Source organism: Gadus macrocephalus, chromosome 8 (assembly GCF_031168955.1).
Source record: "Gadus macrocephalus chromosome 8, ASM3116895v1".
NCBI classification, from domain to species: domain Eukaryota; kingdom Metazoa; phylum Chordata; class Actinopteri; order Gadiformes; family Gadidae; genus Gadus; species Gadus macrocephalus.
This window is the reverse complement of record NC_082389.1, coordinates 7,415,963-7,430,962: the sequence shown is the minus strand read 5'-3', so window position 1 is coordinate 7,430,962 and position 15,000 is coordinate 7,415,963. Positions and strand designations below refer to the sequence as shown.

At 46.3% G+C, this 15,000-nt stretch overlaps 1 protein-coding gene across 1 annotated transcript in view; it reads left to right on the top strand.

The window, feature by feature from the left end:
* The window catches only part of LOC132462813 (PH domain leucine-rich repeat-containing protein phosphatase 1-like), a 44,254-nt gene that overhangs the window by 16,177 nt on the left and 13,077 nt on the right, over positions 1-15,000 (top strand). Inside the window, 1 exon segment of the mRNA XM_060058571.1 lies at positions 12,631-12,827. Coding sequence (XP_059914554.1) covers positions 12,631-12,827 — 197 coding nt within the window.

The window sequence follows — 15,000 nt, the reverse complement described above, 5'->3', positions numbered from 1 at the left end:
ACGCCAGAGACCGTGCCCACAGTAAAGCGTGAGGGTTTCGGCCTCCATTCACCTCTCTCTGAGTGGAGCTAGCTCCCGGAGCTCTGATGTTATTGTGCAATCGCCCAGCCTTGCGTGTCCTGCACCCTTTTTTTGCATGGCCACAACGGGAAATGGTGCGCGCATTCAAATAGATTGACGATAACGCTGTCAGCAACGCAATCTTTAAACCTGCACTTAGTTTTTTAAGGATGAAGCGTAGGGCAGGCCGCAGCAGGCTATTATTTCCAGGAATCCTTGCGCAGGCAGGAAATGGTGATTTAAGGGCAACAGGAAGTCACTTTATTTGTGTAGGCATTTAATCATGTTTACATGTTTCGAAAGGGCCCACACAGGACCACCTGCGTCTGGTGTTGGAGGACACGACCACTGCTCTTTAACCTTTGGCATGTTCCTCGAAAGTAAATAGATTTCTATATGTGGTATCTCTAGCATGTTTATTTTTCGTAATCATTTCCCACACTCAAATCTCTTGAGATGTCAGAGAAGGATCGAAGCACGAGAAAAGCAGAAGCTCCAAAAGGGAAGTAAATAGGAAACGATATGTCTCTATTAGAGCGCTGCCAGCGATACAATACAGTCAATCTCTGTAACTCCCTCTCCATTTGTGGATCAGCCTAAACATTAGAATTTCTGAAGGCAGCCCATTATGCCACATTGATTCAGCTATTTTAAAATGCCAATGCTTGCAACAAACATCGGGAGAAGAAAAAGGTGAAAAGCTTGTGACAATGACAATGGGAGCTTAAAATCCGTCTCTGCTACCATCCCTGCCTCTCTACTTTTTTTTCCTAATTCCCTTTTGTCAGAATACCTTTTTGAAGGCAGTTGTATCTATAAATGGATTGAAATGGCCCTGCAGAGCCGCATGTGAGTGTGACGACTGTTGTAGAGGAGCATTTGTTCCGCTGAACTTCCTGTTTGCAAAGATGGCAAAGAATAGGATTTTATTGAGTCTAGCCTAAACGTGATTGGCCCATTCATTAAAAAAATAAAATAAAGAATTGTAGGCAGATGCCAGCTGAAAGAGGGTTACATTTCCTTTTAAAATGTCTGTCATGAGATATGTGATCAATACCACCACCTCACTGTCTCCTCCAATTGATCGTATCTTTGTATTGTCCCCTCCAGCACCCTTAGAATCCTTACTATGTTTGTATTCTTCTTAGCGACGTCTTCCATACAATTTTTTGAGCACACACCAGACGCCATCTCGTTATCACTCTCTCTCTCCCCCTCTCTCTGCAATTTGTTCCCCCATTCCTTTGTTCCACAGCACTCGCACTCCAACCCTAACTCAAAAAGACACACATATATATATTTTTCAGCCACAAACATTTTTTATGATTCAAATGGGTTCCCATTCCTTGCTTGTACATGTCACCAAGATTTGGATTCACATTGCATGTTCAATTTAATTGGAGTATAACACTGCAATTTTCTCTCTCTCTCTCTCTCTCTCTCTCTCTCTCTCTCTCTCTCTCTCTCTCTCTCTCTCTTGTTCTCTAGCTCTCTTGTTCTCTAGCTCTCCTTTTCTGAAGCTCACACGCATAGAGAAGTATTCACGTGTGCAGTTACATTTCATGAATAAACACGCAGAAAACACTTTGTTCACAGACAACATGAGCACTCACAAAACACACACTCACAAAACAACACAATTGCACAAACGCAGGCTGAAAACAATGCCCAGAGCAGTGCGTGTGAGTGTGTGTGTGTTCAAGTGTGTATTGATGTATGCACGTAGGTGTGTGTGTGTGTGTGTGTGTGTGCACGTGTGTGTGCGCTCATGCGTGCATTAACGCAATCGCACACATTCCCAGGCCGCGTCCTCGCTGATCAGAGGGCTCGTGTTTCCAATGTAAGGTTTCGTAACGCACACGGGTTACATAACCGCGGCAGGAGTAGGCAGAGGGAGGGGAGGGGCGCACATCCATCTACGTCAACATCACCGCCTCCCACTCGCACAGGGGAATCACATGGGAAAATCCTCTCCTAAGTACATGGATGGGTCCGTACCTGCTGTGTGACCCCATAAGCCTTCGCACACACAACACACAATGCACCTGTATCGATCATCCGATCTCTCACACACACACACACACACACACACACACACACACACACACACACACACACAATGTATCGAGAGACTGTCATTTTAAAAAAAATATATATGGATGCCGATTCTGTAATATATGACTGTCAGCCATCTTGTTAAATCAGCTGTTAGAGGTGGCACGGCATTATTCGATCACCCTGTGCTGCCTGTTTTTTTATCAATATTCAAATGTGATTTTAGTGCTCCCGTGTCATATGCGTTATATACGTCATTCATATTCCCCCAGGAACTAGAAATATTATTTTGATCTTACCCGTCTGTACACGTTTAGATCAGAGTAGGATGGACTGCAGTGTCACCTGTGTTATCAGGCACCATGTTCAGACACCTCGTATCCGTATAACCCAAGTGATTTCCTGCTGAATATGCAATTACCTGACGGTGTGTGTGTGTGTGTGTGTGTGTGTGTGTGTGTGTGTGTGTGTGTGTGTGTGTGTGTGTGTGTGTGTTTGTGTGGTTGTGTGAGAGTACTGTGTTCCTTTGCCTCTCCACTGCTTGTGTGCCACAGTAGACAGCAACGTAGTTGGACTTCTCGCCTCGACTTTATCCAGCAAGATACAGCAAGAGGATTATGCAATTTACAGTCCTCCTTTCGGAAGCCAGAGACCAAGAAATCCAATACAGTGGAAAATCGTGGTACACTTACACACTCTTTCTGTTACGCAACGAGAGCAGGCTATGTCCTGGTTTGTGGTCAGGGTCTCATGCGTGTTCACGCTGCGCTGATAATGAGGTTATAAGCTCCACCTGATGTGGGCCACGGCGATGACATTCCCAACGGCCGCCCTGGTTGTGTTCATTCACGCCCCTATTTATAGTAGCATGTTTGCTTTGTCTTTATCGCACAAGGCATGTGAACGTCATGTGTGAACAGGGTGATGGAAAGCCGTGAGAAAATGCATATGTGCCTGCGGTATGTGTGCGGTATGTGTGCCGACCGCTGTGCATGAGGTACAATCATAAGTAGAATCAGAGTCCGAGCAAAGGACTCTCCAGCCTTTACAAGGGTCTTCACAACCCCTCCTCCCTCCACCCTGTCCTCCTCCCAACTCCTCCTTCCAATCAGTCCACATCCCAACGCTGCCCCTACAGGCGATGGACGGCGTTGCGTCGGCATAACGAACGGGTTGAACAATGCTACCTGTAATAGTTCTGCTGATGGCCACTCTGCTTGAGCTACACCCAGGGTATCAGTTAATGGGAAAATATATTGGCTTCGCTCTGACCTCATTTAGATTCACAACATGTTCCCGCCTGCTACACCAGGGAGGGAATGGGATTTGCTTCTGGTGTATCCTGCGTGTGCGCGTGTGCGGGTGTGTGTGTGTTCGTCTCCACTGTGTATCGTGTCCTTCTCCAAGGCAGCCCAAACAGAGATGAGTTATTATTAGAATGGCGGTTACATCCATCAAACTATTAATTATCCACTTTAGGCCTCTCTCATGGTCACCTCTGCCACGCCACGGGTACGTGCCAGCCGTCAGCCCATGCACACGCACGCGCAGTCGCGCACACACCTGGACACGCACATGCACACACGCAAGACAAGTTCATTCGATCAGACGCCATACACATTCACCCACTCACACACAAGACATTCACTCACTTACACACAAGTTACATGTACTCACTCACTCACATACAAGACCCATTCACTCACTCACACACAAGACACATTCACCCACTCACACACAAGTTACATGCACTCACTCACACACAAGACACATTCACCCACTCACACACAAGTTACATGCACTCACTCACACACAAGACACATTCACTCACTCACACACACACACGAGACACATTCACTCACTCACACACACACACGAGACACATTCACTCACTCACACACAAGACACATTCAAAAAAACATACACACATAGACACACAGAGGATGTAATTAATTTATGAATGCTTAATTTCCTTTCCACGCTCATCATTCCCTGTAGAAAATTCACACCTTTCGCGGCTTTCATCAAACAGGAGCGCTGGCAGGATGATGGATTTCCCTTGTTATCCTTTCATCCTTCTTTCTGACAGCCAGCAATGACATTCGTGCCAGATTGCTAACCAACTTGTTGTAATGGCCTCTCCTTCTCCCACATCCTTCTCTCCGTGGCGCTGTTTGTGTGTCTAAGCGTGATCATTGTTAATCATTGTCTGTCCCATGAGAGCGGTCCTCAGAAGATTAAACCTGGATTAGCTCACCCACCCCTCGTACAAGCACCCCAACCTTCCTCTCACCACAGGAGGGGACAACACCCCGACACCGTTTTTTTTCTCTCCATCGTTGCACAACGTACTTCAACACAGGGCTTTTGCCGAGGGCTTTTATGGTCAGACACTCAAACACACACGCATCTGTGAGCTCACGGCACAAAGGCAAATGTTTACACAGTCCTCCGTGTATATAAACACTTTTCGGCTGCTCGTACGCTACAATCTATTTTCGACAAAACAATCTTAAAGAGGGCTGCGACGTGCATCTGCATCGGCACCAGCTTCAGCACCAGAAAGATCTCTCCGTCACCCCTCGCACCCTCCAAACCACCTCTCCCAGGCCAGGACCCTTATTTTTGTGAGAGCATCTGGGAAATTTTTAAAGAGAGTGTTTAGGGGATTAAGATGCCACTAATTAAGGATCAGGCCTTTCACAAGCTGTGAGAGTGTGGATTCCGGGAGCCCCTTGAGACCCTGGCGAAAATCTCTGTTGCTAATGCCTAATTCCCCCTTCGCCTTCCAACTCCATGTGCGATGCCATTTTAGCGCTCTGGTGTACACACTCACACAGGCACGCAGTGTGCCAGTTCTAGAAAGGTAGTGTAGGGGCAGGGGGGGGGGGGGGCTGCCACAGCATGTCAGTGGGGATGATTGCGTTGCCTGTGCACGGCAATGCCGGGAGCAGCTCGCGAGTCACAGTTTACCGCCGCCCGCTGCGGCCCTCGGTGACACTTTCCTCCTTCCTCCTCCTCCTCCTCCTCCTCCTCCTCCTCCTCCTCCTCATCTTCCTCATCTTCCTCCCCAGGGGCCTGTCAGTGTTTCTACCTGAGCGGACAGCTGGCCCGTCGTGCCCTGTCACTTAGGCCACAGTGTGTGGGCGCTCACACACACATCGTCTGGAGGCCCGCGGAGTGAACTGAGAGAAAGATGAATTAAAGTTGATGCGGACAAAGGCGGTCTCCTGGCCTTTCGCAAAATATGGCTCGGAAACGATGACATTTGATGGAAAATGTGATGTGTGTGGTTGTTTGTTTGTGTGTGTGGGTGTGTGTGTGTGTGTGTATGTGTGTGTGTGTGGCCCCGGGCCTTGCACTCCTCGCTGAGGAAACAGACACACCTGACCAGATTCACTCTTGCATGCATTTCTTGAGGTTGCTACGTGTGTGTGTGTGTGTGTGTGTGTGTGTGTGTGTGTGTGTGTGTGTGTGTGGTTGTACGTATGCATTTCACAGTTTGCGTGCATGTCACTTTGTGTCTGTGTGTGATTGTGTGTCGCCTTGCTCTCCTCCTCTGATGACACACACAAACCTGACCATATTCATTCTAGAATGCACTTCTTGCTAGCGTGTGTGTGTGTGAGGTGTGCGTGTGTTTGTGCGGGATTCTGCCTGTCGTCGCCTGTTCATGTCACAGTGTATGGGTGTGTGTGTGTATGTGTTTTTTTGTGTGCACCCGTTTGTATGTATTTACCAGGTGTATGTCGCAATGTGTTTGTGTGTGTATGTGTGTGCATGTCAGTGTGTGTATATGTGTGCGTGTCAGTGTATGTATGCGTATGCGTGTCAGTCCGTGTGTGTGTGTGTCAGTGCGTGTCAGTGTGTGTGTATGCGTATGCGTGTCAGTCCGTGTGTGTGTGTGTGTGTGTGTGCGTGTCTGTTTGTGTTTGCGTGAGGTTTTACGCAGAAGGACAGTAGGGCTATTTATGTCTCAGAGTAACAGCTGGCCTTCCTCCCGCTCTTCCGTGACTCACACAGACTTCTTCTGCGGTTGCCTTTTCGTCTTATTTTTTATGGCGCTTTTCTCTTTGTCAGTTATTGTTCCAGCGACAGCCGTCCTCTTGAATCAATTCTATCTCGCAGCACTCTGCTGATGTGACCGATCTAATAAGAACTCCTCACTCTGGCCCCATTTCAAAAGTAGTTGAGGGGAAGAACAGCAACACTACGTGAGATGAAAGATAATATCGCATGAGCAATGTGGACAGAGCCCTGCAGACATGTCAGCCCGTAAGTCAAAACTGTCACGGTTTAACACAGAGCTGTAACCCCAACTGACATGCAGTTACTGTGTGTAGGGTCCCAGGTGACATGAGTCTGCGTTTACGTGTGTGTTTGCCAGTGCACATGTGTGTGTGTGCTTGCATTTTGTATGTGTTTGCTTGTGTGTGTATGTGTACTTACATTGTGTGTGTGTGTGTGGGTTCATTGTGTGGGTGGGCGTGTGATGGGTGCTTTATCCTTCTGCCAGGCCTTATGTGGGTCATCAGCACCCCAAGGTGCAGGGGGCCGGGTGGTGTGGCGGTGATGTGAGGTTACTTGCACCAAGGCTGTCCGATTAACAAGGGAAGTGGCCTTGTTCCCGCTGATGGAATAAGACCAAGAGGTGGAGTGCAGAGTATTCTTTGGTTTGCTTTGCATTTGCAGCAACTGTGTTGAGTCGATGATGAGAGGGATGCTGCTTTGTGATTGGTCTGTTGGTTGGTTGGTTGCAGGGTTTAAAATACTATTGACGTGCCCTAAATACTTTAATCTCCTGTATATGTTGAGTAGTGGGTATCCTCTAACTATGAAAATATTAAGCATGTTTAAGGATAACTCAAATTTATGAAAATGCATTGCATAACCTCCCTTCCAAGACCCTATAGATATTGCCTCATATTGTCTAACGATGACATTATAACTCAATTAAGACACGCAAGCAGTCTGTACTGAAGGCACACTGTGCACACTCAAACACACACAAATTAAATCACAATTGGTATCCGACGAGCCACTGTCGCCTGGATATGGCCAATGGAGACGGATATGGCAATTAGTTTGCCATTCGCCATTCAAACTAGGCTAATATTTCACACTAGGAGGATTGATGTCTGCCCTGGCGGATGTGAGTGGACTGTATTGTGTAACGGAGCACACAAAGTAAAATGCATCGATTAATTCATTCATGAGGAATCTTGAGCAGAATTTTGAACAGTGTACAGGTATGAGGAGTCAAGTCATCTTCAGAAGACCCTCTACCCTCTCAAAGGGTGGGGGCAGCAACTGAGAAGGCCCGATCACCCCAAGTCCGTCGCTCAGTCCGTGGAACTTGTAGCAGGTTGGCAGAGATGGACCTGAGGATTCGGGAGGGGGCGTGGTGATGGAGGAGGTCGGCAAGGTAGGGGGGGGCTAGGCTGTTGAGGGCCTTGTAGGTGATGAGAAAGATTTTGAAGTTGATTCGGTGTTTAATTGGAAGCCAATGGAGTTCACGGAGGACAGGTGTGATGTGTTCTCTGGAGCGGGTACCAGTGAGGAGGCGTGCAGCTGAGTTCTGGACATATTGAAGTTTTTTGTTGGTGGTGCGAGAAGACAATGTATGCTGTAAGGTAGACAGGTTGAAGGGCTATGGCGTAGTTCTGATTAAGTCAATCAGTTAGTGCGAAGGTGCTCTATGGTATAAAAAAAATAGTTTCTAAAAAGATAGGCTGACCAAGGCACTCTTCTTAAAGTTAAAAAAGCTTTAATAAATAGGCTAATTCATATTGGAATTCTTAAAAAGGTGTCAACATGTTTCGGCCATTGTAGGCCTTCATCAGGGCAAGATCAGTGAACAAGGTTTTTATTGCCATGTCTTGGTCTCATTGATGTTATTATTATTATTATTCACGCTGCGGGAAACTTGAGCTAAATGCGAAACAGGACTTGTAGTGCCCTGCATGTATGGGTGGGTAATGTGTGTGTGTGTCTGTATTTGTGCGTGGGAGAGAGGGGTTAGAAAATAAATCTCTCCCTGAAGCTACATGTAACAACAAAGTCCTGCTTGTCTCTCCAACAGACTTGGACTTGTCTAATGTTTATGTCTACTGTCAGACCTAGGAGTAGAAATAAGCCCGGGTCATCATTATTGTGAGGGAGCTGTCTTCCCATCCATCCCAGCCCCAGCCTCCCAAGTCACCAGCCCACCCTCTAAACACACACACCTCCCCCACTCGCTTGGCTACATATTCCTAGCCTTTTGTAAACAGGACACTCACGCGGGGATTCCCCTGCCCCCTGACACTATCCGTGGCAGCGTTTCCATTGGCTCCATCCCCTGTTGCCGCTAGCACCTCGTCTCTGACTCTTGGCATGTCTAAAACATCCCAACGCCCATCATTGGGGAGAGCGCCACAAAAGCAGCCTGTCACTCCAGTCGTGTGCATTGTTCTACTTTTATGGAGAGTCTACTGATGGAGTCTTGTTTGACACCTTCGGCATGCTATACAGTGGAGATGGTAGTCTATCAGCATTCTTTATGGGAGAGATGGTAGTCCATCAGCATACTTTACAGGGGAGATGGTAGTCAGACAGAGGGAGATGGTAGTCATACTTAGGGAGATGGTAGTGATACAGGGGGAGATGGTAGTGATACAGGGGGAGATGGTAGTGATACAGGGGGAGATGGTAGTGATACAGGGGGAGATGGTAGTGATACAGGGGGAGATGGTAGTGATACAGGGGGAGATGGTAGTGATACAGGGGGAGATGGTAGTGATACAGGGGGAGATGGTAGTGATACAGGGGGAGATGGTAGTGATACAGGGGGAGATGGTAGTGATACAGGGGGAGATGGTAGTGATACAGGGGGAGATGGTAGTGATACAGGGGGAGATGGTAGTGATACAGGGGGAGATGGTAGTGATACAGGGGGAGATGGTAGTGATACAGGGGGAGATGGTAGTGATACAGGGGGAGATGTTAGTGATACAGGGGGACAGGGCTGGACTGGGGACATTTTTCAGGCCGGGCATTTTTAACCAAGAGCAGGCCACCACCAGGTATTGACGGGGAAAAATGTAAGCGCGCTGTGTGACAGCGTGGGTTTTTTCCCCAACTGCTTTTGACATGCGTACCCCTTAAGCCTTTTTGTCACACCATGAGTACCCCTTCACTCATGCAATGACTATGCTGCACACATTCGTTAATTTATCCACATACCCCCTGCAGTTTGCTTGCGCACCTCAGGTGGTATATGTACCATATACCCCTTGTTGGGAATCACTGCCTTAAACGATCAATGTGCACTAGGAGACACAAACATTTTAACACTATGAGAAGCATTATGAAAAGTTCTCCCAAAATACTGTTAGGCTTATCAAAAGTATGATCTACTGACCGTAGGTCACATTACTGTTTAGATGTCATTTCTTTCAACCTTGTTACTTAAATTTAAGTAAAGGAATTATATTAAAAAATATTAATTAATTCATTTTAGTTAATATAATTATAATAAATGTAATACTGTAGGCTAAACTATGAATAATATATCATTACTTGTGTGATACAATGCATTATTAATGCAAGAAATGACTGGATGACTCAGGGAAGCCGTCATACCACACACCAGCAGACGCCACCGCATCACAGACGGTGCAAAACAGCAAGCTTTTACTTCGTAAGGCAGACGCACGACAGTCACACAAACAGAATGAAGAATAAAGAAACAACCTGGCGGCAGCCACCGCGACAGTCACACAAATGCAATGAAGAATAAAGAATAAATAAACAACCTGGCGGCAGCAGCGTTGTAACTAGCCATGCACACAATTACAAAACGTAATTGGCCTGCCCCTCACCTCATTGGCCCAGGCTTCAATCAATCATGATAAAGGGCAGATCTGCCAGTTTAACTTGCATTAACTTGAATTGACGTTAATGTGGCCTGCATTGAAGTTAACGTGGCCTGCTACGTTAGACGCGAGTTTGGCATGAATAAAAAAAAAAATAAAAGGCTTCAGGCCACCGGGCATATGCCCGCCATGCCCTATGCCCAGTCCAGCGGTGCAGGGGGAGATGGTAGTGATACAGGGGGAGATGGTAGTGATACAGGGGGAGATGGTAGTGATACAGGGGGAGATGGTAGTGATACAGGGGGAGATGGTAGTGATACAGGGGGAGATGGTAGTCCATCAAGATACAGGGAGAGTCGGGGAAAGCAAATGGAGCTGCTTGATCACTGTCACTCCCTGCTACCAAACTATATGTGTGTGTGTGTGTGCGCGTCTGGCCCAAAACAGTAAAATGGTTAAAAATAATATGCGTCCTTGGAGTTATTCCTGTGTGTGGCCGTGCAAGCTTGTTCAGACAAAGGCCTTAAAATAGCATAACAGTATGCCGATGTGATGTATTGAGGTTAAAAGCTAGTGAATTATTTGTCGGATTCAACACGCTCCTGCCCTGGATCATTAAGACGTGCACGTTGTGTACTGTACTGTTCTGTACGGTGCTGCCTTTGCTGTTTCATCGCAGAGGAGATCAAACTCGCTCTTTAACCTGCAGCCTTTAGTACACACACATCAAAATGCTTCACTTTGCGACATATAATTAGCATTTTTTTGGTTGGGGCGGATTATTAATTAAACTTTATGTAGACAATTGATTTTCGTTCACCAGAAGAAGAAAACATTGCGAAATAAACAAACTGTCACTGATAACGTTGACCAAAATAAAAATGCCGATTATTATCAATCACAACCAACCAGGCTTCTAATGAATGGTTCCTATGTGTCATGCCTACTCCGAAGGCATTGCAAATTTCAACTGCCACTGATAACATCAGAAGCTACAGGGAAAAATGCATGTTGATGCCTGAAAAAAACTCCCCTCACACACAATGTGCCCTCCGTCCAGAAGGGCAGCTGGGCCAGCCCTCACATGTACAGAACTCGGGCCGGAACTGTCGTCTGAAGGCTAAGGTGGCAAGGGGTTCTTAAGTTGTTCCTTTTCCTTTCCTTTTCCTAAAGTCGGCAAATGTGAAAAGGACCTGACCTAAATTATTCAGAGCTGTGTGAGAGCATGTTCGAGCGTGCACTTACACTGCTTACCCTACTGACTACGCCGTTCACACCAGCACGCAAGAGCGCAAGAGAGACGGAGTGGGAAATAAAGAGCCAATTTCAGAGGGAATAAGCTCATTGGGAGTATAAAACGGTACGCACATGTCTCTTTCTCTCTCCTTCCTTCTCTATCTCTGTCACTCTCTCTCTCTTCCTCCCTTTCTCGCTTTGCACTCTCTCTCTCTCTCTCCCTCTCCCTATACCTCTCTCTCTCACTGTCTCTCTCGCTTGGCTCTCTCTGTCTCTCTCCGGCAATCTGTTGCCTGGAAAATAAAAAGATTGTAGTGAGAGAGATAGAAGGGTTGAGCTAGAGAACGTCTGGACCCCACCAGCTGAAAATCCCCAAAACGATGTAGATAGCATTGCAAAAATAGGACCAACAGGAAGGCAGAGAGACTTATGAAGCAAGACAGATTGGGGTTGGTGAAGGGGCGGGGCTTGGGTTGGGGCAAACAGGGGTGTGGCTCGAGGGCTAGGGAGTGCCAGGGAGATGGAAACAGATTTTTAGACACAGGACGAGATAAGAGCAAACCAGGGGACATGCCTCTGGAAGAGCAGGGCTGATGAGCAGGTCGGGCCGGCTCCTCTGAGATACGACCGGCCACAGCGTCAAAAAGGGAGCAACAATAAATGAATGGCATTTACAAAGAAAGAAACTAAAAGAAGATGCGAATCACTCAGGAAATGAATAAACACGCCCAACAATCAATGGAAATAATGCCACTGCTGCGCGTTCTTGAGAAGAAAGGCGCTTTCGCATCGACACAGTTGAAAGGCCTAATTCCGAGCAGCAATAAATGATCTACTTGAGCTATTCACAGGCATGTACGGACAAAGTAGGCCATCGGAGGCATTGTGCTGGCTGTATTTGGACGGGGTGCCAACACAGCGCCGCGTTACCCAGCACTCTCTCTACTGCAGACCACAGAAGTTCCGTTCCTCGTTTAACGCCACGGACCAAGTTAATGGTTAACCTAATGGCCACTGAAATCATTTTGTTTTATATTGCTTGTATGCCTGCGCTTCATGTTGTGGTTGGTGTTATGTCACGCGCGTACACACACGCACGCACGCACCCACACAGGCAGGCATGCACGCACACAAACACACACACACACACACACACACACACACACACACACACACACACACACACACACAGTCACACACAAACTAAACAACTGGTTAGATTGCCTTGTTTTATTTGTTAAAGCTAATGCCTCTCTTGGGACTTGTGTTAATGTCTTCTTGTCGATTCCAATGCCGGCAAATGCCCCCCCCCCCAAAATAAAAAAAACCTTGACACCCAACCCCAATAAAAACAACCTACGAGCTGAGCAGGCGTGTGTCCTAACCCCCCCTCTCTCTCTCCTTGTGTTTGTGTGTTTTCCAGGTAAGCCCCAGAGCATCGAGTGCTCTGAGCGCGTGCAGCTGTCGGGGACGTACAACGTGCGCAAGGGGAAGCTCCAGCTCCCTGTGAACCGCTGGACCCGGAGGCAGGTCATCCTCTGCGGCACCTGCCTCATCGTCTCCTCCGTCAAGGAGAGCCAGACGGGCAAGATGCACATCCTGCCCCTCATAGGGGGAAAGGTACGGGGCCGTCATGGTTCGATTCCGAAAATTAAAGGTGCAGTGGGTAAGGTTCGCGAGAGGGCGACAGCGGAAGGGAGGGAGAGATTTTGAGGCCGAACCACTGAAGAAACCTCTCCTCCCTCTCAGCCACTAAGTGTTCATTTATTTTAAAGCATCTGTGGTTTGGCAGGCAAGATGGACTCCCTGAATCAATCACTGAAGGGACGCCCTGATTGGGCAGAATCGAGCAGGGAGCGGCCTAAAATCTGAATTGGCTCATAGGGAGGCTGGCACAGTCAGCTCCATACTCTCACAGCTCATTTCACTCACTTTTAGCTGACAGATGGCTGTGCCTTTTCAAATAAAAGCTTTTATATTTTACCTATGCCTCTTTAATGACCACGCAGCTAAGGCTGAATTGTTTTCAGGGTACGTTTAAAACATCATAACATAATAGTGGTAGATATAAGTTCTTGACCGACAAGACTGAACCAACCTTAATTTTAATATAGAGAGCAGTGCAGGGTGGGAATGTTCTGGATGGAAGGAGGTTTTTAGAGAGTTATGGCTCTGTATTGCAGTGGGGAAGAAGCTGTTTTTGACACAGGATGTAGGGGTGGTTTTAAAGCAGGATGTATGGGCGGATGCTAGAGGTTTAATAAATGTTTTATTAACGTTAGAATCAAGATTCTTATCTCATCTATGATTCTGAATCTGAATCACAACTTTGAACAATTTCCAAAATCTTTTATCTTTTCTCAGGGTTGCCATTCTGTTGACATTAGTGACATTTGTTGATATGTTTAAAGATAGTAGTTTAAAGTAGTAAAACATCTTCTTATAAACACTTATTTCTAGGAATTGTAAAATGCGTGAAAAAGAAAGATCGATACCTTGGTGGAATTCGGCATTTTTCTTCTTCCGGACTGAAGCCAGGGGAAGAGGTGCATTGATTGAAAACAGTGAATGTGAATCCATGTGCTACAAAGCCAACCTTATCCTCTCTTGAATCTGTAAAGCAACCTTGAGATTGAGAAAGGCGCTATATAAAATAAACATATTATTATTATTATTATTATTATTATTATTATTACCTTCAGCTGGGAGGAGCAACCTCCGCTTCAACTTGGCCACATTAACACCCCCGTTATTTTACCAATAATGGGACAGCCTGGTTCATTCCTTAAAATGCATCCTGTCTGTTAGTAATAGTGTCTATATTTAACAATCATTATTGGTGCCATGTCCAACAAGCCGCCATATTCACTGGTCTGAGCCACTTCTATGGTTTGGAGCAGTTTTCACCCAATCCTGGTTTAATGCTGGACTGCTCTAATCCCTTTTTGTATCCTGCTTTGGAATTTGCTCTTTTCAGCAAACTGTTACGGAGCCTGGCAACGGCCCTTAACGACTTTTTCAGCGTTTATTGCTTTATGGCCCTGTATAGTGGCAAGGCCACTGAGCAATCTGTAAGGGTTGTCCAGAGAATGTCCTTCCAATTCATCTGGCTGACACAATGGATTGCAACCATATTCCCCCAGAACCACTCCACTGTTCAAACACACACAACACACACACACACACACACACACACACACACACACACACACACACACACACACACACACACACACACACACACACACACACACACCCAGGGTTATCTCCAGACAATATTTCTCCAGGCAAGTGTTTGTTTGCACATACAGTATGTACCGCCTGTTAATATTTAAGTTTACTCAGTCATATGCTATTGTTCTGTTTGGAAAGCACTTTGGAGCAATCCATTCAGTTTGTGTGTGTATATGTGTTTTATATGTTTGTCTGTGTGATTAGCATATTAACTAGGCACACATGCATCTGTTCCCCGACACATGACCTTATGTACACCATGAATCTTTTGTGTCTTATGCATATGAGGACATGGACCATAATACACAAGTAACACCCAAACAATATACAATTCTAACATTGCTAGAGATAGATAGCCCTTTAAAAAGCCGTAATATATGAGTGGAATAATTTTTTGGAACAGACATATTGACAGATGTACACACATAAAACCATCTAGCGTCACATAAAACAATCCTTAAGCAATACAAAGATGAAAAGAATTAAAAGGAACTAAAAATAATTAAAACTGGCATTTTATTCTCTTTCCATAAAATACTGTAGTCAAAGTGAGACAGGG